This window comes from Toxotes jaculatrix, chromosome 14 (assembly GCF_017976425.1).
Source record: "Toxotes jaculatrix isolate fToxJac2 chromosome 14, fToxJac2.pri, whole genome shotgun sequence".
NCBI lineage: Eukaryota > Metazoa > Chordata > Actinopteri > Toxotidae > Toxotes > Toxotes jaculatrix.
In genome coordinates this window covers 5255836-5279899 of record NC_054407.1, presented here as the reverse complement: position 1 = coordinate 5279899, position 24064 = coordinate 5255836, and the positions used below count along the sequence as shown (strand labels likewise).

At 34.5% G+C, this 24064-nt stretch overlaps 1 protein-coding gene across 1 annotated transcript in view; it reads right to left on the bottom strand.

Moving 5' to 3' along the window:
• Nucleotides 1-24064, bottom strand: part of LOC121193406 (ankyrin repeat domain-containing protein 33B-like) — a 46164-nt gene continuing 22100 nt past the window's right edge. Inside the window, exons 3-5 of the mRNA XM_041055666.1 lie at nt 1287-1427; nt 803-966; nt 1-657 (exon numbers count right to left, since the gene is read on the bottom strand). Of these exons, the coding sequence (XP_040911600.1) occupies nt 1-657; nt 803-966; nt 1287-1427 (962 nt within the window). The remainder of the gene's footprint in view (nt 658-802; nt 967-1286; nt 1428-24064) is intronic.

Sequence of the window (24064 nt, the reverse complement as noted above, 5' to 3'; positions counted from 1 at the left end):
TCACCTCCTCCTTGACACAGGAAACAGTCTTTGCCTCTCCTCCTCCCGTCTCTTCTCTATTCTCTTCATCTTGTAATCCCATTTGGGTAGCTGAAGCTGGTTGTGGCTCTTGCTTTGCCTGAGCTTTTCTGGTACAAAGCTCGGAGCCGGGGCTTTGCAGAGCCTCACTTTGGGCACCACGATGCCCGGCCTCACACTGCTTCTCCTCAGCATATTGAGTGGCAGGAGACTGGCTCGTCTCATGGCCACCGTGGACGCTGCAGCCACGTCTCTGAGCAGCTGAGGCTGGAGGCTAGCCCTCCGATCTCTTGCTTTGGGGATGAGCTGGACCCGAGAGTTCTGGAAAAATCTCTTGTAGTTGTTCAGTCTGTCCGGGCCCAGACGCTTCAGGTCGGCCAGTCTTTGCCTCCTCAGTATCTCCTGTACTGCATGACGACGCTTCCCGATGCACGGTGGGCTGCCTGGGCACACGGTGCGGCAAGCTGTGGCAATGAGCGGGCTGGAGATACTGGTCGTGATCCGTACCATGTGGTCAAGAACACCATCATCCACAGGGTTCACCTTACTGTTGATGTAAAACCTGTAAGGGCAGCAGCACAGAAGGTTGATCAAACGCCTCCAGCAAGACTTTGGTTCTCGGGCCTGGTTCACCAGCTCCTGCACAAAAAGATCAAACATTGTAGTTTAAAGGGAACAACTTAAAAAAAGAGTCTGTGAGTATTTTGAGTCTGTGTATTGAATTTCTCACAGGAGATAAAAAAACATTCAATATTAAGACTGTAGTCATAATGAATGTATTAACCTCCAACATGGGCCACTCCAGGGAGAAGGAGTCACAGAACTGCTCAGCACAGGGCTTTAGCATCAGTCGATACATTAGGTTGGCCGTCTCGTATCGACCAGTGAAGAGAGCCCACTCCCTGGGTGTCATATGGCGGCCGTTGTCCCGTGCCTGAATGTCACCTCCTGGAAACCCAAAGATTAATGGAGACAATGAAGGGAAGGTCTGTGATTACAGCTGTACTGTTATTTGCTTTACATTTGTGCATTAATTCAGTCTTACTGTATATTTCCATTGAATACAGGGAACACGTCAAGTCAATTTTATATTAGTCTAATATCACAAACCACAAATTTGCCTCAAGAGGTGCTAGTAAAAAGAATAAAGGTTCATTCAAACGGCACTTTTCTAAAATGCATGCCCATTTACTTTAGGACAGGATGCACACATTTCTGTTGTCTGTAGTGAAGTAGTGATGTAAAAATGTGTCTGAAGTTGTACATACCAGCCAGCATGAGAGCCCTGACACAGTCAGCCCGGCCCTGCATGGCAGCCTTCATCAAAGCTGTGAAACCATGACAGTTCCTCCTTTCAATGTCCAGCCCAGGGAAGTAGTTCAGCAGATAGTTGGAGATGATCACATGACCTTCAGACCAGAGAAAAATATGCACATGTCTTATGCAAGTTAGAGTTTCTATGTAGCACCGGTAAAGCTTCTTCTATGGGGCAATTCCTGTGCCCCATACACCGCACACACCTAGGAAATGCTGTTTCATACAGTATTAGAAGAGAATACACCCAAATCATACACTTGCTGGAGGAGTCTAGGCCGTGGCGGCCCATTGCTAATTAACCTTAATGCTGTCTTCACCACACAAACACTGAAAAACCCCATCACACAACCGTCCTTGCCTCCTACTTTGTAGCGTCCTCCAGCCGATACACTACATTCTGTGGAGTTAGCGTCCAAGTGTAACTTTAAATTCCCTCCTGTACACAGAAGGCTGTGAAAATTGGCAGCTCTCAGCAGTGAATTCTGAGCCCAAGCCAGTGTTGTGGCTTAATGGCGTTGTTGCTAAGTCGGTCAGTCCACCAATTTGGTCCAGACTGAAATATCTTAACTACCATTGGATGGATTGCCATGAGATGTTGTATTGTATTTGTTTTATTGTGTTTTTTTAACACACTAAATTAAGATGGTGAACATTTTAAATGTTAGCATGCTAACATTAGCCTTTTTTGCTGTTAAACAATCTTTGCCATCCATACTTTAATAAAGAAGCATAAATAATATTAACATTATGTCCTTGCAGTCAATGCCAATGAACGAATTAGTAATACATGCACATCAAAGTTACGAAGTTAATTGAATAAATGCAGAAACAAGCTAGTAATTATTACTTAATTAATTAGTGTTTTATATCCCCTTAGTGGCACTTTCTGTTGAAGAAGCATGTGTATGCATGTACACAAATGTCTTGGAAATTTCTTTTGGAAAAAAAAAATTTTAATGTCTGGTACTGTCACCCTCAGACCATCTTTGTGCTGAAGTTGTGTCTTGATTTCAAACTTTCATTTTGACAGCCACTCTTGAGATTGGATGAGAAACTTCACTGTGACTAAAACTGAACTTGAAGTCAAACTGCAGCTTTTTACCAGTCAGCACAGCTGAACAGCTCAACCTGATTTCCTAACCGACCTGACCTGAGTAAATCCAGTCTAAATCCAGGCTAATGAAACAGTCTGATCTCCTGAAATTCCTTGAAGTGAACATAATGCAGAATTTTAGCACGTAACAGGAATCCATTAAGGAGGTACAGCTGGGAACAGAAGCACGGTTGAATGGAAAGGTGAAGAGGATGGTTAATACTGGAACCTGACCTAAGTGTACTTGGATTTAATTCCCATCCCATGTCGAGACTCTACCTTCAGTAAAGGGCTTTAGGGAAAGTTTTTCTTCTCATCCAGTTGACCACTTTGCTGCAGTCTTGTGAACTCACAGTCTTGGTCACCTGTTCCCCTGAGGTGTTGCAGAGTACTTTGTCATGACAGGGGATCAATACCTCTTTTAATGAAGCAGAAAATGAAGAGTAGTCTGCAGCTATTCATCACAGGCCGCAGTGAGCCATTCATCATCGTTAGCAGATGAGAGGCTGGGGCACTATGTCTGATACATGTGGCTGCATCACTATGAAATTACTTACGATGGTACTTTCTAATGCCTGCAAATAACAGTGATTCTTGCAAGCACCAGAGCTTGTAATATGCTTGGAGCTTTAATTTGGACCAATTTTGAAACTCAATTCTCTGCAATAAAATTTCTACCACTGCAAATTGTGCATCAAAAGTAGTCGGGGAGAGAAACACAAACGTATGCAAGGTAACATGTCTCAGAGAGAAAGAGATTAGATATTAGCTGTAAATGGATTATGGGGAATATTACATAAGGTAAAAAGGCTCATCTAGCCGTGGGTTTATGAAAACACAAATTGTGAGACATGCAATATCTTCATTCCAATCAGATGAAGTTGTGTGTGTATCTTAAGTTATAATAGTTGATATTTGGTCATACGTGTGTCTGGACAGTCATGTCCAAAGGTTCTTAGTCCTGAATTTTAATGAGGAACTCCAACAATAGAAACTAAACTAAAATAAACCTGCTCTACATTGTGGTAAATGCCAGAGGAAGATAGGCAACTCAATCTCAGTGTGCTCACTTTCATCTCTGTAGAATCTTTTTATGGATCCCTGTCAAAGTGGGCATGTCAGCATGACTCCATCTCACACAAACACAGTCCCCTCCAAAACTATTGGAACAACAAGGCCAGTTTGCACACTGAAGCTGTTTGGGTTTAAGATCAAAAAGATCAATATGAGACAAGAGTTCCGAATTTCAGCTTTTATTTCCTGGTATTTACAACTAGATGTCTTAGACAGCTTTGGGCATAACACCTTTTGTATCAGACCACCTGATTTTAGGTGAACAAAAGTAAAGGAACACTCTTAAAGTAACTTAAAGTAAATAAAATGTAATATTTGGTTGTGTAACCCTTACTTGCAATAACTGCATCAATCCTGTGACCCACTGAAAGACACACACTGGGGCATTCTTCATTTGTCAGTTCTTGTTTGTTTTTGGGGAGGTCTCTCTCTTTGGTCTATTTTTCAGGAGGTGAAATTCATGCTCTACTGGGCTAAGGTCCAGTAATTGACTTGTCCAGCTTAAAAACTTCCCCCTTTTCCTCCTGATGAATTCCTTAGTTGTGTTGGCAGTGTGTTTTGGGTCATTGTCCTGCTGAATGATGATCGTCCCGATTAGTTTGGATGCATTTCTCCTGAATTCTCTTGAATTCATTCTGAATGATACCATCATCAATACAGATTAGTGAGCCCGTTACAGAAGCAGCCACGCACACCCAAACCACGACGCCACCGCCAGCGTGCTTCACAGATGAGCTCATATGTTTTGTTTGAGCAGATCCTTTCTTTTTTCAGACTTTGGCCTTCACTTTGGATGAGGTTGAGGATGGTCTCATCAGTCCATAAAACTTTGATCCAGAACTTTCACAGCTCATCTCTGTCCTTTAATAATTCCAATCTGGCCTTTTGAGTCTTACTGCTGATGAGTGCTTTGAATCTTGTGCTATGGTCTCTATGTTTCTCTTTTCAAAGTTTTCTTTGAACAGTGGCTTGTGATACCTTCACCCCTGCCCTTGTTGTCCTTGGTCCTTGTCTGTTGTTCAGTACACCGGTAGTTTCCTTCTTTTTCAGGACATCAGGACAGTGTTTGTGCAATAGCTCAAATCGATTTTCCCTCTTTTCTCGGCTCCAAAATGACTTGCTTTTCTCCCACAGACAGCTCTCTGGTCTTCATTTTAGTTTATTCTTTTTAATAAAAAATTGCAGTCTTTATAGGTGAAAGCCAAGACTAAAACCAACATAAGACATTCAGAGATATTTAATGTTTAAATAGTCACTCTAAAAGGCAACACCTAAGTGTCACATGTTCCAGTATTTTTGCTCACTTGAAAATGTGTGGGTTCATACAAAAGGTGTTATGTCCTAAGCTGTTTAACGCATCAAGATGTAAATACCAGGAAATAAGAGCTGAAATTCTGAACTCATGTTCATCATTTGACCTGAAAACCAAACGTCTTCAGTGTACATCAAAAACAAAGGAACTGGCCTTGCCAGTACTACTTAACTACTTCCAGTAGTTTTGGAGGGGACTGTATACTTGCAACAGATGATTGCATTTGCTTTGACTGGTGCTGGTGCTTCCATTGTCGGCAAGAGAGATCAGATGTAGAAATTTTACTAATTCGGTGCATAAATAGTGAATTGACTTTTCAAAAATATTTCCTCCTCATGTATGAATTTGATCTGAGTTTAAACTTGTCTGGTACCAGTCTTTCCATTTCCATCAGAAAAGATGGCGTCGCCACAAAAGAGAAATCACAGAGTCACAGCACATTGAATTTCCTCTCAATTACAAGGTTTTTCTTTTGATTAAAGAAAAATAACAATTTCAATTTAGGTTTTATTTTTGTTGCTCCAGTTATTGGTTTTTATTGGTTATGATAACACTGTGCTCACTAAAGTAATTGCTGAAACAATAAAACCACTAAAAATAGGTCAGTTAAACCAAGCAACATGAGCCATCAGAAGACAGAACTGTTGGCTGCAAACAAACCAGTTTAGATTCATTTATTTGGAAGTCCGCAAAAGAAGGCCAACAGTAAAATTAAAGCTGCAAGCAGCAATAATTTGTTTGATGGACAGTGTGTTATTTGTAAGTCACCTTAGTGTTGGTTAGAGATTGTGGATGGAGGTTGAGAATGTTTTAGTGATTAAAAGCAATTTTACAATGGTTGTGGCTTGTTGATGTACACAGGTGTTATTAAAACACATTTAAACAGTTCTAGCTTTGGTGTAGTTGAGATAGCTCACATGGCACACAGACATTTATGGCTCCAAGTAAAAGGAGCTCAACTGCACCAGTGCCTCCACTATCTTCTCTTCTCTTCTCTCCAACAGCTCTAATCTCATCTGCTCTCCAGATATACAGAGACACATGTACAAAAGACATATTTTCTCCTCCAGTAGGTGCTGTATGTATGTAGCATAATTTGAGAATGTCACTGTGTTCTCTTTTGTATGCTGATCTGTTTCTCCATCTTCATCTGGTCTGCTTTCCAGTGAACAACATGAAAAATAGACATAACTACATGAAAAATAAACATAGGTTGAGTTGTTTAGCACGTTCAGGGGGTCGAATTAGCCGATGAAGCAGCGGGAGAAAAATAAAAAGAAAGAGGAGAGTAATAATAATCCCTTCAGTTACAATAGGGCTTTGCACGAATTTTGTGCTTGGGCCCTAATAAAAAAGAGCATAGTATAAGAAGACTTAAAAATAGGCCAAAAAAAGTCATACTTTAGTATGGCCTCAAAATATGCATAGAAAAAAAAATCTGGCTTCAAAATCGGCCAAAAAAGGTCATACTTTAGAATGGCCTCAAAATGTGTTAAAAAAATATCATACGGCCGTAAGGCTTCAAAATATGCCAACAAAAGTGATAATTTAGTAGGACCTCAAAATGTCATAAAAAGTGTCACACCGCAATAAGGTTTCAAAATTTGCCAAAAAAAGTCATAATTTAGTAAGGCCTCAAAATGTGAGAAACAATATCTAATGGCTGTAAGGCTTAAAAATATGCAAAAAAAAAGTCATATTTCAGTATGACCTCAAAATGTTATAAAAAACGTCATAGTATAGTAAGGCTTCAAAATCGGCCAAAAAAAGTCATACTTTTTTTTGGCCTCAAAATGTGCCAAAAAACGTCATAGTATAGTAAGGCGTCAAAATCGGCCAAAAAAAGTCATACTTTTTTTTGGCCTCAAAATGTGCCAAAAAACGTCATAGTATAGTAAGGCGTCAAAATCGGCGAAAAAAAGTCATACTTTAGTATGACCTCAAAATGTGCCAAAAAACGTCATAGTATAGTAAGGCGTCAAAATCGGCCAACAAAAGTCATACTTTTTTTTGGCCTCAAAATGTGCCAAAAATGGTCATAGTATAGTAAGGCGTCAAAATCGGCCAAAAAAAGTCATACTTTAGTATGACCTCAAAATGTCATAAAAAACGTCATAGTATAGTAAGGCGTCAAAATCGGCCAACAAAAGTCATACTTTTTTTTGGCCTCAAAATGTGCCAAAAAACGTCATAGTATAGTAAGGCGTCAAAATCGGCCAAAAAAAGTCATACTTTTTTTTGGCCTCAAAATGTCATAAAAATGGTCATAGTATAGTAAGGCGTTTTTTTCGGCCAAAAAAAGTCAAAATTTTTTTGGGCGTCAAAATGTCATAAAAAACGTCATAGTATAGTAAGGCGTTTTTTTCGGGCAAAAAAAGTCACAATTTTTTTGGGCCTCAAAATGTCATAAAAAACGTCATAGTATAGTATGCCGTTTTTTTCGGGCAAAAAAAGTCAAAATTTTTTTCGACCTCCAAAAGTCATAAAAAACGTCATAGTATAGTATGCCGTTTTTTTCGGGCAAAAAAAGTCAAAAATTTTTTCGACCTCCAAAAGTCATAAAAAACGTCATAGTATAGTAAGGCGTTTTTTTCGGGCAAAAAAATTCAAAATTTTTTTCGACCTCCAAAAGTCATAAAAAACGTCATAGTATAGTAAGGCGTTTTTTTCGGGCAAAAAAAGTCAAAAATTTTTTCGACCTCCAAAAGTAATAAAAAATGTCATAGTATATTAAGGCTTTTTTCAACCTCCAAAAGTCATAAAAAACGTCATAGTATAGTATGGCGTTTTTTTCGGGCAAAAAAAGTCAAAATTTTTTTGGGCCTCAAAATGTCATAAAAAACGTCATAGTATAGTATGGCGTTTTTTTCGGGCCAAAAAAGTCAAAAAATTTTTGGGGCCTCAAAATGTCATAAAAAACGTCATACTATAGTATGGCGTTTTTTTCGGGCCAAAAAAGTCAAATTTTTTTTCAACCTCCAAAAGTCATAAAAAATGTCATAGTATAGTAAGGCGTTTTTTTCGGGCAAAAAAAGTCAAAAATTTTTTCGAACTCCAAAAGTCATAAAAAACGTCATAGTATAGTAAGGCGTTTTTTTCGGGCAAAAAAATTCAAAATTTTTTTCGACCTCCAAAAGTCAGAAAAAACGTCATAGTATAGTAAGGCGTTTTTTTCGGGCAAAAAAAGTCAAAATTTTTTTCGACCTCCAAAAGTCATAAAAAACGTCATAGTATATTAAGGCTTTTTTCAACCTCCAAAAGTCATAAAAAACGTCATAGTGTAGTATGGCGTTTTTTTCGGGCAAAAAAAGTCAACATTTTTTTGGGCCTCAAAATGTCATAAAAAACGTCATAGTATAGTATGGCGTTTTTTTCGGGCCAAAAAAGTCAAAATTTTTTGGGGCCTCAAAATGTCATAAAAAACGTCATAGTATAGTAAGGCGTTTTTTTTCGGGCAAAAAAAGTCAAAAAAATTTTCGACCTCCAAAAGTCATAAAAAACGTCATAGTATAGTAAGGCATTTTTTTCGGGCAAAAAAAGTCAAAATTTTTTTGGGCCTCAAAATGTCATAAAAAACGTCATAGTATAGTATGCCGTTTTTTTCGGGCAAAAAAAGTCAAAAATTTTTTGGGCCTCAAAATGTCATAAAAAACGTCATAGTATAGTAAGGCGTTTTTTTCGGGCAAAAAAAGTCAACATTTTTTTGGGCCTCAAAATGTCATAAAAAACGTCATAGTATAGTATGCCGTTTTTTTCGGGCAAAAAAAGTCAAAATTTTTTTCGACCTCCAAAAGTCATAAAAAACGTCATAGTATAGTAAGGCGTTTTTTTCGGGCAAAAAAAGTCAAAAATTTTTTCGACCTCCAAAAGTCATAAAAAACGTCATAGTATAGTAAGGCGTTTTTTTCGGGCAAAAAAAGTCAAAATTTTTTTCGACCTCCAAAAGTCATAAAAAACGTCATAGTATATTAAGGCTTTTTTCAACCTCCAAAAGTCATAAAAAACGTCATCGTATAGTATGGCGTTTTTTTCGGGCAAAAAAAGTCAAAATTTTTTTCGACCTCCAAAAGTCATAAAAAACGTCATAGTATAGTAAGGCGTTTTTTTCGGGCAAAAAAAGTCAAAAATTTTTTCGACCTCCAAAAGTCATAAAAAACGTCATAGTATAGTAAGGCATTTTTTTCGGGCAAAAAAAGTCAAAATTTTTTTGGGCCTCAAAATGTCATAAAAAACGTCATAGTATAGTATGCCGTTTTTTTCGGGCAAAAAAAGTCAAAAATTTTTTGGGCCTCAAAATGTCATAAAAAACGTCATAGTATAGTAAGGCGTTTTTTTCGGGCAAAAAAAGTCAACATTTTTTTGGGCCTCAAAATGTCATAAAAAACGTCATAGTATAGTATGCCGTTTTTTTCGGGCAAAAAAAGTCAAAATTTTTTTCGACCTCCAAAAGTCATAAAAAACGTCATAGTATAGTAAGGCGTTTTTTTCGGGCAAAAAAAGTCAAAAATTTTTTCGACCTCCAAAAGTCATAAAAAACGTCATAGTATAGTAAGGCGTTTTTTTCGGGCAAAAAAAGTCAAAATTTTTTTCGACCTCCAAAAGTCATAAAAAACGTCATAGTATATTAAGGCTTTTTTCAACCTCCAAAAGTCATAAAAAACGTCATCGTATAGTATGGCGTTTTTTTCGGGCAAAAAAAGTCAAAATTTTTTTCGACCTCCAAAAGTCATAAAAAACGTCATAGTATAGTAAGGCGTTTTTTTCGGGCAAAAAAAGTCAAAAATTTTTTCGACCTCCAAAAGTCATAAAAAACGTCATAGTATAGTAAGGCATTTTTTTCGGGCAAAAAAAGTCAAAATTTTTTTGGGCCTCAAAATGTCATAAAAAACGTCATAGTATAGTATGCCGTTTTTTTCGGGCAAAAAAAGTCAAAAATTTTTTGGGCCTCAAAATGTCATAAAAAACGTCATAGTATAGTAAGGCGTTTTTTTCGGGCAAAAAAAGTCAACATTTTTTTGGGCCTCAAAATGTCATAAAAAACGTCATAGTATAGTATGCCGTTTTTTTCGGGCAAAAAAAGTCAAAATTTTTTTCGACCTCCAAAAGTCATAAAAAACGTCATAGTATAGTAAGGCGTTTTTTTCGGGCAAAAAAAGTCAAAAATTTTTTCGACCTCCAAAAGTCATAAAAAACGTCATAGTATAGTAAGGCGTTTTTTTCGGGCAAAAAAAGTCAAAATTTTTTTCGACCTCCAAAAGTCATAAAAAACGTCATAGTATATTAAGGCTTTTTTCAACCTCCAAAAGTCATAAAAAACGTCATCGTATAGTATGGCGTTTTTTTCGGGCAAAAAAAGTCAAAATTTTTTTCGACCTCCAAAAGTCATAAAAAACGTCATAGTATAGTAAGGCGTTTTTTTCGGGCAAAAAAAGTCAAAAATTTTTTCGACCTCCAAAAGTCATAAAAAACGTCATAGTATAGTAAGGCGTCAAAATCGGCCAACAAAAGTCATACTTTTTTTTGGCCTCAAAATGTGCCAAAAATGGTCATAGTATAGTAAGGCGTCAAAATCGGCCAAAAAAAGTCATACTTTAGTATGACCTCAAAATGTCATAAAAAACGTCATAGTATAGTAAGGCGTCAAAATCGGCCAACAAAAGTCATACTTTTTTTTGGCCTCAAAATGTGCCAAAAAACGTCATAGTATAGTAAGGCGTCAAAATCGGCCAAAAAAAGTCATACTTTTTTTTGGCCTCAAAATGTCATAAAAATGGTCATAGTATAGTAAGGCGTTTTTTTCGGCCAAAAAAAGTCAAAATTTTTTTGGGCGTCAAAATGTCATAAAAAACGTCATAGTATAGTAAGGCGTTTTTTTCGGGCAAAAAAAGTCACAATTTTTTTGGGCCTCAAAATGTCATAAAAAACGTCATAGTATAGTATGCCGTTTTTTTCGGGCAAAAAAAGTCAAAATTTTTTTCGACCTCCAAAAGTCATAAAAAACGTCATAGTATAGTATGCCGTTTTTTTCGGGCAAAAAAAGTCAAAAATTTTTTCGACCTCCAAAAGTCATAAAAAACGTCATAGTATAGTAAGGCGTTTTTTTCGGGCAAAAAAATTCAAAATTTTTTTCGACCTCCAAAAGTCATAAAAAACGTCATAGTATAGTAAGGCGTTTTTTTCGGGCAAAAAAAGTCAAAATTTTTTTCGACCTCCAAAAGTAATAAAAAACGTCATAGTATATTAAGGCTTTTTTCAACCTCCAAAAGTCATAAAAAACGTCATAGTATAGTATGGCGTTTTTTTCGGGCAAAAAAAGTCAAAATTTTTTTGGGCCTCAAAATGTCATAAAAAACGTCATAGTATAGTATGGCGTTTTTTTCGGGCCAAAAAAGTCAAAAAATTTTTGGGCCTCAAAATGTCATAAAAAACGTCATACTATAGTATGGCGTTTTTTTCGGGCCAAAAAAGTCAAATTTTTTTTCAACCTCCAAAAGTCATAAAAAATGTCATAGTATAGTAAGGCGTTTTTTTCGGGCAAAAAAAGTCAAAATTTTTTTCGACCTCCAAAAGTCATAAAAAACGTCATAGTATATTAAGGCTTTTTTCAACCTCCAAAAGTCATAAAAAACGTCATAGTGTAGTATGGCGTTTTTTTCGGGCAAAAAAAGTCAACATTTTTTTGGGCCTCAAAATGTCATAAAAAACGTCATAGTATAGTATGCCGTTTTTTTCGGGCCAAAAAAGTCAAAATTTTTTGGGGCCTCAAACTGTCATAAAAAACGTCATAGTATAGTAAGGCGTTTTTTTCGGGCAAAAAAAGTCAACATTTTTTTGGGCCTCAAAATGTCATAAAAAACGTCATAGTATAGTATGCCGTTTTTTTCGGGCAAAAAAAGTCAAAAATTTTTTCGACCTCCAAAAGTCATAAAAAACGTCATAGTATAGTAAGGCGTTTTTTTCGGGCAAAAAAAGTCAAAATTTTTTTCGACCTCCAAAAGTCATAAAAAACGTCATAGTATATTAAGGCTTTTTTCAACCTCCAAAAGTCATAAAAACGTCATCGTATAGTATGGCGTTTTTTTCGGGCAAAAAAAGTCAAAATTTTTTGGGGCCTCAAACTGTCATAAAAAACGTCATAGTATAGTAAGGCGTTTTTTTCGGGCAAAAAAAGTCAACATTTTTTTGGGCCTCAAAATGTCATAAAAAACGTCATAGTATAGTATGCCGTTTTTTTCGGGCAAAAAAAGTCAAAAAATTTTTCGACCTCCAAAAGTCATAAAAAACGTCATAGTATAGTAAGGCGTTTTTTTCGGGCAAAAAAAGTCAAAATTTTTTTCGACCTCCAAAAGTCATAAAAAACGTCATAGTATATTAAGGCTTTTTTCAACCTCCAAAAGTCATAAAAACGTCATCGTATAGTATGGCGTTTTTTTCGGGCAAAAAAAGTCAAAATTTTTTGGGGCCTCAAACTGTCATAAAAAACGTCATAGTATAGTAAGGCGTTTTTTTCGGGCAAAAAAAGTCAACATTTTTTTGGGCCTCAAAATGTCATAAAAAACGTCATAGTATAGTATGCCGTTTTTTTCGGGCAAAAAAAGTCAAAAAATTTTTCGACCTCCAAAAGTCATAAAAAACGTCATAGTATAGTAAGGCGTTTTTTTCGGGCAAAAAAAGTCAAAATTTTTTTCGACCTCCAAAAGTCATAAAAAACGTCATAGTATAGTAAGGCGTTTTTTTCGGGCAAAAAAAGTCAAAAATTTTTTCGACCTCCAAAAGTCATAAAAAACGTCATAGTATAGTAAGGCGTCAAAATCGGCCAACAAAAGTCATACTTTTTTTTGGCCTCAAAATGTGCCAAAAATGGTCATAGTATAGTAAGGCGTCAAAATCGGCCAAAAAAAGTCATACTTTAGTATGACCTCAAAATGTCATAAAAAACGTCAAAGTATAGTAAGGCGTCAAAATCGGCCAACAAAAGTCATACTTTTTTTTGGCCTCAAAATGTGCCAAAAAACGTCATAGTATAGTAAGGCGTCAAAATCGGCCAAAAAAAGTCATACTTTTTTTTGGCCTCAAAATGTCATAAAAATGGTCATAGTATAGTAAGGCGTTTTTTTCGGCCAAAAAAAGTCAAAATTTTTTTGGGCGTCAAAATGTCATAAAAAACGTCATAGTATAGTAAGGCGTTTTTTTCGGGCAAAAAAAGTCACAATTTTTTTGGGCCTCAAAATGTCATAAAAAACGTCATAGTATAGTATGCCGTTTTTTTCGGGCAAAAAAAGTCAAAATTTTTTTCGACCTCCAAAAGTCATAAAAAACGTCATAGTATAGTATGCCGTTTTTTTCGGGCAAAAAAAGTCAAAAATTTTTTCGACCTCCAAAAGTCATAAAAAACGTCATAGTATAGTAAGGCGTTTTTTTCGGGCAAAAAAATTCAAAATTTTTTTCGACCTCCAAAAGTCATAAAAAACGTCATAGTATAGTAAGGCGTTTTTTTCGGGCAAAAAAAGTCAAAATTTTTTTCGACCTCCAAAAGTAATAAAAAACGTCATAGTATATTAAGGCTTTTTTCAACCTCCAAAAGTCATAAAAAACGTCATAGTATAGTATGGCGTTTTTTTCGGGCAAAAAAAGTCAAAATTTTTTTGGGCCTCAAAATGTCATAAAAAACGTCATAGTATAGTATGGCGTTTTTTTCGGGCCAAAAAAGTCAAAACATTTTTGGGGCCTCAAAATGTCATAAAAAACGTCATAGTATAGTATGGCGTTTTTTTCGGGCCAAAAAAGTCAAAATTTTTTGGGGCCTCAAAATGTCATAAAAAACGTCATAGTATAGTAAGGCGTTTTTTTCGGGCAAAAAAAGTCAAAATTTTTTTCAACCTCCAAAAGTCATAAAAAACGTCATAGTATATTAAGGCGTTTTTTTCGGGCAAAAAAAGTCAAAAAAATTTTCGACCTCCAAAAGTCATAAAAAACGTCATAGTATAGTAAGGCGTTTTTTTCGGGCAAAAAAAGTCAAAATTTTTTTGGGCCTCAAAATGTCATAAAAAACGTCATAGTATAGTATGCCGTTTTTTTCGGGCAAAAAAAGTCAAAAATTTTTTGGGCCTCAAAATGTCATAAAAAACGTCATAGTATAGTAAGGCGTTTTTTTCGGGCAAAAAAAGTCAAAATTTTTTTCGACCTCCAAAAGTCATAAAAAACGTCATGGTATAGTAAGGCGTTTTTTTCGGGCAAAAAAGTCAAACTTTTTTTCGACCTCCAAAAGTCATAAAAAACGTCATAGTATATTAAAGCTTTTTTCAACCTCCAAAAGTCATAAAAAACGTCATAGTATATTAAGGCGTTTTTTTCGGGCAAAAAAAGTCAAAAAAATTTTCGACCTCCAAAAGTCATAAAAAACGTCATAGTATAGTAAGGCGTTTTTTTCGGGCAAAAAAAGTCAAAATTTTTTTGGGCCTCAAAATGTCATAAAAAACGTCATAGTATAGTATGCCGTTTTTTTCGGGCAAAAAAAGTCAAAAATTTTTTGGGCCTCAAAATGTCATAAAAAACGTCATAGTATAGTAAGGGGTTTTTTTCGGGCAAAAAAAGTCAACATTTTTTTGGGCCTCAAAATGTCATAAAAAACGTCATAGTATAGTATGCCGTTTTTTTCGGGCAAAAAAAGTCAACATTTTTTTCGACCTCCAAAAGTCATAAAAAACGTCATAGTATAGTAAGGCGTTTTTCAACCTCCAAAAGTCATAAAAAACGTCATAGTATAGTAAGGCTTTTTTCAACCTCAAAATGTCATAAAAAACGTCATAGTATAGTAAGGCGTTTTTTTCGGGCAAAAAAATTCAACATTTTTTTCGACCTCCAAAAGTCATAAAAAACGTCATAGTATAGTAAGGCGTTTTTTTCGGGCAAAAAAAGTCAAAATTTTTTTCGACCTCCAAAAGTCATAAAAAACGTCATAGTATATTAAGGCTTTTTTCAACCTCCAAAAGTCATAAAAAATGTCATCGTATAGTATGGCGTTTTTTTCGGGCCAAAAAAGTCTAAATTTTTGGGGACCTCCAAAAGTCATAAAAAACGTCATAGTATAGTAAGGCGTTTTTTTCGGGCCAAAAAAGTCAAAATTTTTTTCGACCTCCAAAAGTCATAAAAAACGTCATAGTATATTAAGGCGTTTTTTTCGGGCAAAAAAAGTCAAAAAAATTTTCGACCTCCAAAAGTCATAAAAAACGTCATAGTATAGTAAGGCGTTTTTTTCGGGCAAAAAAAGTCAAAATTTTTTTGGGCCTCAAAATGTCATAAAAAACGTCATAGTATAGTATGCCGTTTTTTTCGGGCAAAAAAAGTCAAAAATTTTTTGGGCCTCAAAATGTCATAAAAAACGTCATAGTATAGTAAGGGGTTTTTTTCGGGCAAAAAAAGTCAACATTTTTTTGGGCCTCAAAATGTCATAAAAAACGTCATAGTATAGTATGCCGTTTTTTTCGGGCAAAAAAAGTCAAAATTTTTTTCGACCTCCAAAAGTCATAAAAAACGTCATAGTATAGTAAGGCGTTTTTCAACCTCCAAAAGTCATAAAAAACGTCATAGTATAGTAAGGCTTTTTTCAACCTCAAAATGTCATAAAAAACGTCATAGTATAGTATGGCGTTTTTTTCGGGCAAAAAAAGTCAAAAAAATTTTCGACCTCCAAAAGTAAAAAAAACGTCATAGTATAGTAAGGCGTTTTTTTCGGGCCAAAAAAGTCAAAATTTTTTCGACCTCCAAAAGTCATAAAAAACGTCATAGTATAGTAAGGCGTTTTTTTCGGGCCAAAAAAGTCAAAAAAATTTTCGACCTCCAAAAGTCATAAAAAACGTCATAGTATAGTAAGGCGTTTTTTTCGGGCAAAAAAATTCAACATTTTTTTCGACCTCCAAAAGTCATAAAAAACGTCATAGTATAGTAAGGCGTTTTTTTCGGGCAAAAAAATTCAAAACTTTTTTCGACCTCCAAAAGTCATAAAAAACGTCATAGTATATTAAGGCTTTTTTCAACCTCCAAAAGTCATAAAAAACGTCATAGTATAGTAAGGCGTTTTTTTCGGGCAAAAAAATTCAACATTTTTTTCGACCTCCAAAAGTCATAAAAAACGTCATAGTATAGTAAGGCGTTTTTTTCGGGCAAAAAAATTCAAAACTTTTTTCGACCTCCAAAAGTCATAAAAAACGTCATAGTATATTAAGGCTTTTTTCAACCTCCAAAAGTCATAAAAAACGTCATAGTATAGTAAGGCGTTTTTTTCGGGCAAAACAAGTCAAACTTTTTTTGGGCCTCAAAATGTCATAAAAAACGTCATAGTATATTAAGGCTTTTTTCAACCTCCAAAAGTCATAAAAAACGTCATAGTATAGTATGGCGTTTTTTTCGGGCAAAAAAAGTCAACATTTTTTTGGGCCTCAAAATGTCATAAAAAACGTCATAGTAAATTAAGGCTTTTTTCAACCTCCAAAAGTCATAAAAAACGTCATAGTATAGTATGGCTTTTTTAATCGGGCCAAAAAAGTCAAAATTTTTGGGGGCCTCAAAATGTCATAAAAAACGTCATACTATAGTATGGCGTTTTTTTCGGGCAAAAAAAGTCAAAATTTTTTTGGGCCTCAAAATGTCATAAAAAACGTCATAGTATAGTATGGCGTTTTTTTCGGGCCAAAAAAGTCAAAATTTTTTTGGGCCTCAAAATGTCATAAAAAACGTCATAGTATAGTATGGCGTTTTTTTTCGGGCAAAAAAGGTCAGAAATTTTTTCGACCTCCAAAAGTCATAAAAAACGTCATAGTATAGTATGGCGTTTTTTTCGGGCCAAAAAAGTCAACATTTTTTTCGACCTCCAAAAGTCATAAAAAACGTCATAGTATAGTAAGGCGTTTTTTTCGGGCAAAAAAAGTCAACATTTTTTTGGGCCTCAAAATGTCATAAAAACGTCATAGTATGGCGTTTTTTTCGGGCAAAAAAAGTCAAAATTTTTTTGGGCCTCAAAATGTCATAAAAAAACGTCATAGTATAGTATGGCGTTTTTTTCGGGCCAAAAAAGTCAAAATTTTTTTCGTCCTCCAAAAGTCATAAAAAACGTCATAGTATATTAAGGCTTTTTTCGACCTCCAAAAGTCATAAAAAACGTCATAGTATAGTATGGCGTTTTTTTCGGGCAAAAAAAGTCAACATTTTTTTGGGCCTCAAAATGTCATAAAAAACGTCATAGTATAGTATGGCGTTTTTTTCGGGCCAAAAAAGTCAAAATTTTTTTGGGCCTCAAAATGTCATAAAAAACGTCATAGTATAGTATGGAGTTTTTTTCGGGCCAAAAAAGTCAAAATTTTTTTGGGCCTCAAAATGTCATAAAAAACGTCATAGTATAGTATGGCGTTTTTTTCGGGCCAAAAAAGTCAAAATTTTTGGGGGCCTCAAAATGTCATAAAAAACGTCATAGTATAGTATGGCGTTTTTTTCGGGCCAAAAAAGTCAAAATTTTTTTCGACCTCCAAAAGTCATAAAAAACGTCATAGTATAGTAAGGCGTTTTTTTCGGGCAAAAAAAGTCAACATTTTTTTCGACCTCCAAAAGTCATAAAAAACGTCATAGTATAGTAAGGCGTTTTTTTCGGGCAAAAAAAGTCAAAAATTTTTTCGACCTCCAAAAGTCATAAAAAACGTCATAGTATAGTAAGGCTTTTTTCAACCTCCAAAAGTCATAAAAAACGTCATAGTATAGTATGGCGTTTTTTTCGGGCAAAAAAATTCAACTTTTTTTGGGCCTCAAAATGTCATAAAAAACGTCATAGTATAGTATGCCGTTTTTTTCGGGCAAAAAAATTCAAAATTTTTTTCGACCTCCAAAAGTCATAAAAAACGTCATAGTATATTAAGGCTTTTTTCAACCTCCAAAATGTCATAAAAAACGTCATAGTATAGTATGCCGTTTTTTTCGGGCAAAAAAAGTCAAAATTTTTTTGGGCCTCAAAATGTCATAAAAAACATCATAGTATAGTAAGGCGTTTTTTTCGGGCAAAAGAAGTCAAAATTTTTTTCGACCTCCAAAAGTCATAAAAAACGTCATAGTATAGTAAGGCGTTTTTTTCGGGCAAAAAAAGTCAACATTTTTTTGGGCCTCAAAATGTCATAAAAAACGTCATAGTATAGTATGGCGTTTTTTTCGGGCCAAAAAAGTCAAAATTTTTTTGGGCCTCAAAATGTCATAAAAAAACGTCGTACTATAGTATGGCGTTTTTTTCGGGCCAAAAAAGTCAAAAATTTTTTCGACCTCCAAAAGTCATAAAAAACGTCATAGTATAGTAAGGCGTTTTTTTCGGGCCAAAAAAGTCAACATTTTTATCGACCACCAAAAGTCATAAAAAACGTCATAGTAAGGCGTTTTTTTCGGGCAAAAAAAGTCAACATTTTTTTGGGCCTCAAAATGTCATAAAAAACGTCATAGTATAGTATGGCGTTTTTTTCGGGCAAAAAAAGTCAACATTTTTTTGGGCCTCAAAATGTCATAAAAAACGTCATAGTATAGTATGGCGTTTTTTTCGGGCAAAAAAAGTCAAAAATTTTTTGGGCCTCAAAATGTCATAAAAAACGTCATAGTATAGTATGCCGTTTTTTTCGGGCAAAAAAAGTCAAAATTTTTTTGGGCCTCAAAATGTCATAAAAAACGTCATAGTATAGTATGCCGTTTTTTTTGGGCCAAAAAAGTCAAAATTTTTTTCGACCTCCAAAAGTCATAAAAAACGTCATAGTATAGTAAGGCGTTTTTTTCGGGCCAAAAAAGTCAACATTTTTTTCGACCTCCAACAGTCATAAAAAACGTCATAGTATAGTAAGGCGTTTTTTTCGGGCAAAAAAAGTCAACATTTTTTTCGACCTCCAAAAGTCATAAAAAACGTCATAGTATAGTAAGGCGTTTTTTTCGGGCAAAACAAGTCAACATTTTTTTGGGCCTCAAAATGTCATAAAAAACGTCATAGTATAGTAAGGCGTTTTTTTCGGGCCAAAAAAGTCAAAAATTTTTTCGACCTCCAAAAGTCATAAAAAACGTCATAGTATATTAAGGCGTTTTTTTCGGGCAAAAAAAGTCAAAATTTTTTTGGGCCTCAAAATGTCATAAAAAACGTCATAGTATAGTATGGCGTTTTTTTCGGGCAAAAAAAGTCAACATTTTTTTGGGCCTCAAAATGTCATAAAAAACGTCATAGTATAGTATGGCGTTTTTTTCGGGCCAAAAAAGTCAAAATTTTTTTGGGCCTCAAAATGTCATAAAAAAACGTCATACTATAGTATGGCGTTTTTTTCGGGCCAAAAAAGTCAAAAATTTTTTCGACCTCCAAAAGTCATAAAAAACGTCATAGTATAGTAAGGCGTTTTTTTCGGGCCAAAAAAGTCAACATTTTTTTCGACCACCAAAAGTCATAAAAAACGTCATAGTATAGTAAGGCGTTTTTTTCGGGCAAAAAAAGTCAACATTTTTTTGGGCCTCAAAATGTCATAAAAAACGTCATAGTATAGTATGGCGTTTTTTTCGGGCAAAAAAAGTCAACATTTTTTTGGGCCTCAAAATGTCATAAAAAACGTCATAGTATAGTATGGCGTTTTTTTCGGGCCAAAAAAGTCAAAATTTTTTTCGACCTCCAAAAGTCATAAAAAACGTCATAGTATAGTAAGGCGTTTTTTTCGGGCCAAAAAAGTCAACATTTTTTTCGACCTCCAAAAGTCATAAAAAACGTCATAGTATAGTAAGGCGTTTTTTTCGGGCAAAAAAAGTCAAAATTTTTTTCGACCTCCAAAAGTCATAAAAAACGTCATACTATAGTAAGGCGTTTTTTTCGGGCAAAAAAAGTCAAAATTTTTTTCGACCTCCAAAAGTCATAAAAAACGTCATAGTATAGTAAGGCGTTTTTTTCGGGCAAAACAAGTCAACATTTTTTTGGGCCTCAAAATGTCATAAAAAACGTCATAGTATAGTAAGGCGTTTTTTTCGGGCCAAAAAAGTCAAAAATTTTTTCGACCTCCAAAAGTCATAAAAAACGTCATAGTATATTAAGGCGTTTTTTTCGGGCAAAAAAAGTCAAAATTTTTTTGGGCCTCAAAATGTCATAAAAAACGTCATAGTATAGTATGGCGTTTTTTTCGGGCCAAAAAAGTCAACATTTTTTTCGACCACCAAAAGTCATAAAAAACGTCATAGTATAGTAAGGCGTTTTTTTCGGGCAAAAAAAGTCAACATTTTTTTGGGCCTCAAAATGTCATAAAAAACGTCATAGTATAGTATGGCGTTTTTTTCGGGCAAAAAAAGTCAACATTTTTTTGGGCCTCAAAATGTCATAAAAAACGTCATAGTATAGTATGCCGTTTTTTTCGGGCCAAAAAAGTCAAAATTTTTTTGGGCCTCAAAATGTCATAAAAAACGTCATAGTATAGTATGCCGTTTTTTTCGGGCAAAAAAAGTCAAAATTTTTTTGGGCCTCAAAATGTCATAAAAAACGTCATAGTATAGTATGGCGTTTTTTTCGGGCCAAAAAAGTCAAAATTTTTTTCGACCTCCAAAAGTCATAAAAAACGTCATAGTATAGTATGGCGTTTTTTTCGGGCCAAAAAAGTCAACATTTTTTTCGACCTCCAAAAGTCATAAAAAACGTCATAGTATAGTAAGGCGTTTTTTTCGGGCAAAAAAAGTCAACATTTTTTTCGACCTCCAAAAGTCATAAAAAACGTCATACTATAGTAAGGCGTTTTTTTCGGGCAAAAAAAGTCAAAATTTTTTTCGACCTCCAAAAGTCATAAAAAACGTCATAGTATAGTAAGGCGTTTTTTTCGGGCAAAACAAGTCAACATTTTTTTGGGCCTCAAAATGTCATAAAAAACGTCATAGTATAGTAAGGCGTTTTTTTCGGGCCAAAAAAGTCAAAAATTTTTTCGACCTCCAAAAGTCATAAAAAACGTCATAGTATATTAAGGCGTTTTTTTCGGGCAAAAAAAGTCAAAATTTTTTGGGGCCTCAAAATGTCATAAAAAACGTCATAGTATAGTATGGCGTTTTTTTCGGGCAAAAAAAGTCAACATTTTTTTGGGCCTCAAAATGTCATAAAAAACGTCATAGTATAGTATGCCGTTTTTTTCGGGCAAAACAAGTCAAAATTTTTTTGGGCCTCAAAATGTCATAAAAAACGTCATAGTATAGTATGGCGTTTTTTTCGGGCAAAAAAAGTCAAAAAAATTTTCGACCTCCAAAAGTCAAAAAACGTCATAGGCGTTTTTTTTCGGGCCAAAAAAGTCAAAATTTTTTCGACCTCCAAAAGTCATAAAAAACGTCATAGTATAGTAAGGCGTTTTTTTCGGGCCAAAAAAGTCAAAATTTTTTCGACCTCCAAAAGTCATAAAAAACGTCATAGTATAGTATGGCGTTTTTTTCGGGCAAAAAAAGTCAACATTTTTTTGGGCCTCAAAATGTCATAAAAAACGTCATAGTATAGTATGGAGTTTTTTTCGGGCCAAAAAAGTCAAAATTTTTTTGGGCCTCAAAATGTCATAAAAAACGTCATAGTATAGTATGCCGTTTTTTTCGGGCAAAAAAAGTCAAAATTTTTTTGGGCCTCAAAATGTCATAAAAAACGTCATAGTATAGTATGGCGTTTTTTTCGGGCCAAAAAAGTCAAAAAATTTTTCGACCTCCAAAAGTCATAAAAAACGTCATAGTATAGTAAGGCGTTTTTTTCGGGCAAAAAAAGTCAACATTTTTTTCGACCTCCAAAAGTCATAAAAAACATCATAGTATAGTAAGGCGTTTTTTTCGGGCAAAAAAAGTCAAAATTTTTTTCGACCTCAAAAAGTCATAAAAAACGTCATAGTATAGTAAGGCTTTTTTCAACCTCCAAAAGTCATAAAAAACGTCATAGTATAGTAAGGCGTTTTTTTCGGGCCAAAAAAGTCAAAATTTTTTCGACCTCCAAAAGTCATAAAAAACGTCATAGTATAGTATGGCGTTTTTTTCGGGCAAAAAAAGTCAACATTTTTTTGGGCCTCAAAATGTCATAAAAAACGTCATAGTATAGTATGGCGTTTTTTTCGGGCCAAAAAAGTCAAAATTTTTTTGGGCCTCAAAATGTCATAAAAAACGTCATAGTATAGTATGGAGTTTTTTTCGGGCCAAAAAAGTCAAAATTTTTTTGGGCCTCAAAATGTCATAAAAAACGTCATAGTATAGTATGCCGTTTTTTTCGGGCAAAAAAAGTCAAAATTTTTTTGGGCCTCAAAATGTCATAAAAAACGTCATAGTATAGTATGGCGTTTTTTTCGGGCCAAAAAAGTCAAAAAATTTTTCGACCTCCAAAAGTCATAAAAAACGTCATAGTATAGTAAGGCGTTTTTTTCGGGCAAAAAAAGTCAACATTTTTTTCGACCTCCAAAAGTCATAAAAAACATCATAGTATAGTAAGGCGTTTTTTTCGGGCAAAAAAAGTCAAAATTTTTTTCGACCTCAAAAAGTCATAAAAAACGTCATAGTATAGTAAGGCTTTTTTCAACCTCCAAAAGTCATAAAAAACGTCATAGTATAGTATGGCGTTTTTTTCGGGCAAAAAAATTCAACTTTTTTTGGGCCTCAAAATGTCATAAAAAACGTCATAGTATAGTATGCCGTTTTTTTCGGGCAAAAAAATTCAAAATTTTTTTCGACCTCCAAAAGTCATAAAAAACATCATAGTATATTAAGGCTTTTTTCAACCTCCAGAATGTCATAAAAAACGTCATAGTATAGTATGCCGTTTTTTTCGGGCAAAAAAAGTCAAAATTTTTTTGGGCCTCAAAATGTCATAAAAAACATCATAGTATAGTAAGGCGTTTTTTTCGGGCAAAAGAAGTCAAAATTTTTTGGGACCTCCAAAAGTCATAAAAAACGTCATAGTATAGTAAGGCGTTTTTTTCGTGCAAAAAAAGTCAAAATTTTTTTGGGCCTCAAAATGTCATAAAAAACGTCATAGTATAGTATGGCGTTTTTTTCGGGCCAAAAAAGTCAAAATTTTTTTGGGCCTCAAAATGTCATAAAAAACGTCATAGTATAGTATGCCGTTTTTTTCGGGCAAAAAAAGTCAAAATTTTTTTGGGCCTCAAAATGTCATAAAAAACGTCATAGTATAGTATGGCGTTTTTTTCGGGCCAAAAAAGTCAAAATTTTTTTCGACCTCCAAAAGTCATAAAAAACGTCATAGTATAGTAAGGCGTTTTTTTCGGGCAAAAAAAGTCAACATTTTTTTCGACCTCCAAAAGTCATAAAAAACGTCATAGTATAGTAAGGCTTTTTTCAACCTCCAAAAGTCATAAAAAACGTCATAGTATAGTATGGCGTTTTTTTCGGGCAAAAAAGGTCAGAAAATTTTTCGACATCCAAAAGTCATAAAAAACGTCATAGTATAGTAAGGCGTTTTTTTCGGGCCAAAAAAGTCAACATTTTTTTCGACCTCCAAAAGTCATAAAAAACGTCATAGTATAGTATGGCGTTTTTTTCGGGCAAAAAAATTCAACTTTTTTTGGGCCTCAAAATGTCATAAAAAACGTCATAGTATAGTATGCCGTTTTTTTCGGGCAAAAAAATTCAAAATTTTTTTCGACCTTCAAAAGTCATAAAAAACGTCATAGTATATTAAGGCTTTTTTCAACCTCCAAAATGTCATAAAAAACGTCATAGTATAGTATGCCGTTTTTTTCGGGCAAAAAAAGTCAAAATTTTTTTGGGCCTCAAAATGTCATAAAAAACATCATAGTATAGTAAGGCGTTTTTTTCGGGCAAAAGAAGTCAAAATTTTTTTCGACCTCCAAAAGTCATAAAAAACGTCATAGTATAGTAAGGCGTTTTTTTCGGGCAAAACAAGTCAAACTTTTTTTGGGCCTCAAAATGTCATAAAAAACGTCATAGTATATTGAGGCTTTTTTCAACCTCCAAAAGTCATAAAAAACGTCATAGTATAGTATGGCGTTTTTTTCGGGCCAAAAAAGTCAAAATTTTTTGGGGCCTCAAAATGTCATAAAAAACGTCATAGTATAGTATGGAGTTTTTTTCGGGCAAAAAAAGTCAAAATTTTTTTGGGCCTCAAAATGTCATAAAAAACGTCATAGTATAGTATGGCGTTTTTTTTCGGGCCAAAAAAGTCTAAATTTTTGGGGACCTCAAAATGTCATAAAAAACGTCATACTGTAGTATGACATTTTTTTCGGGCCAAA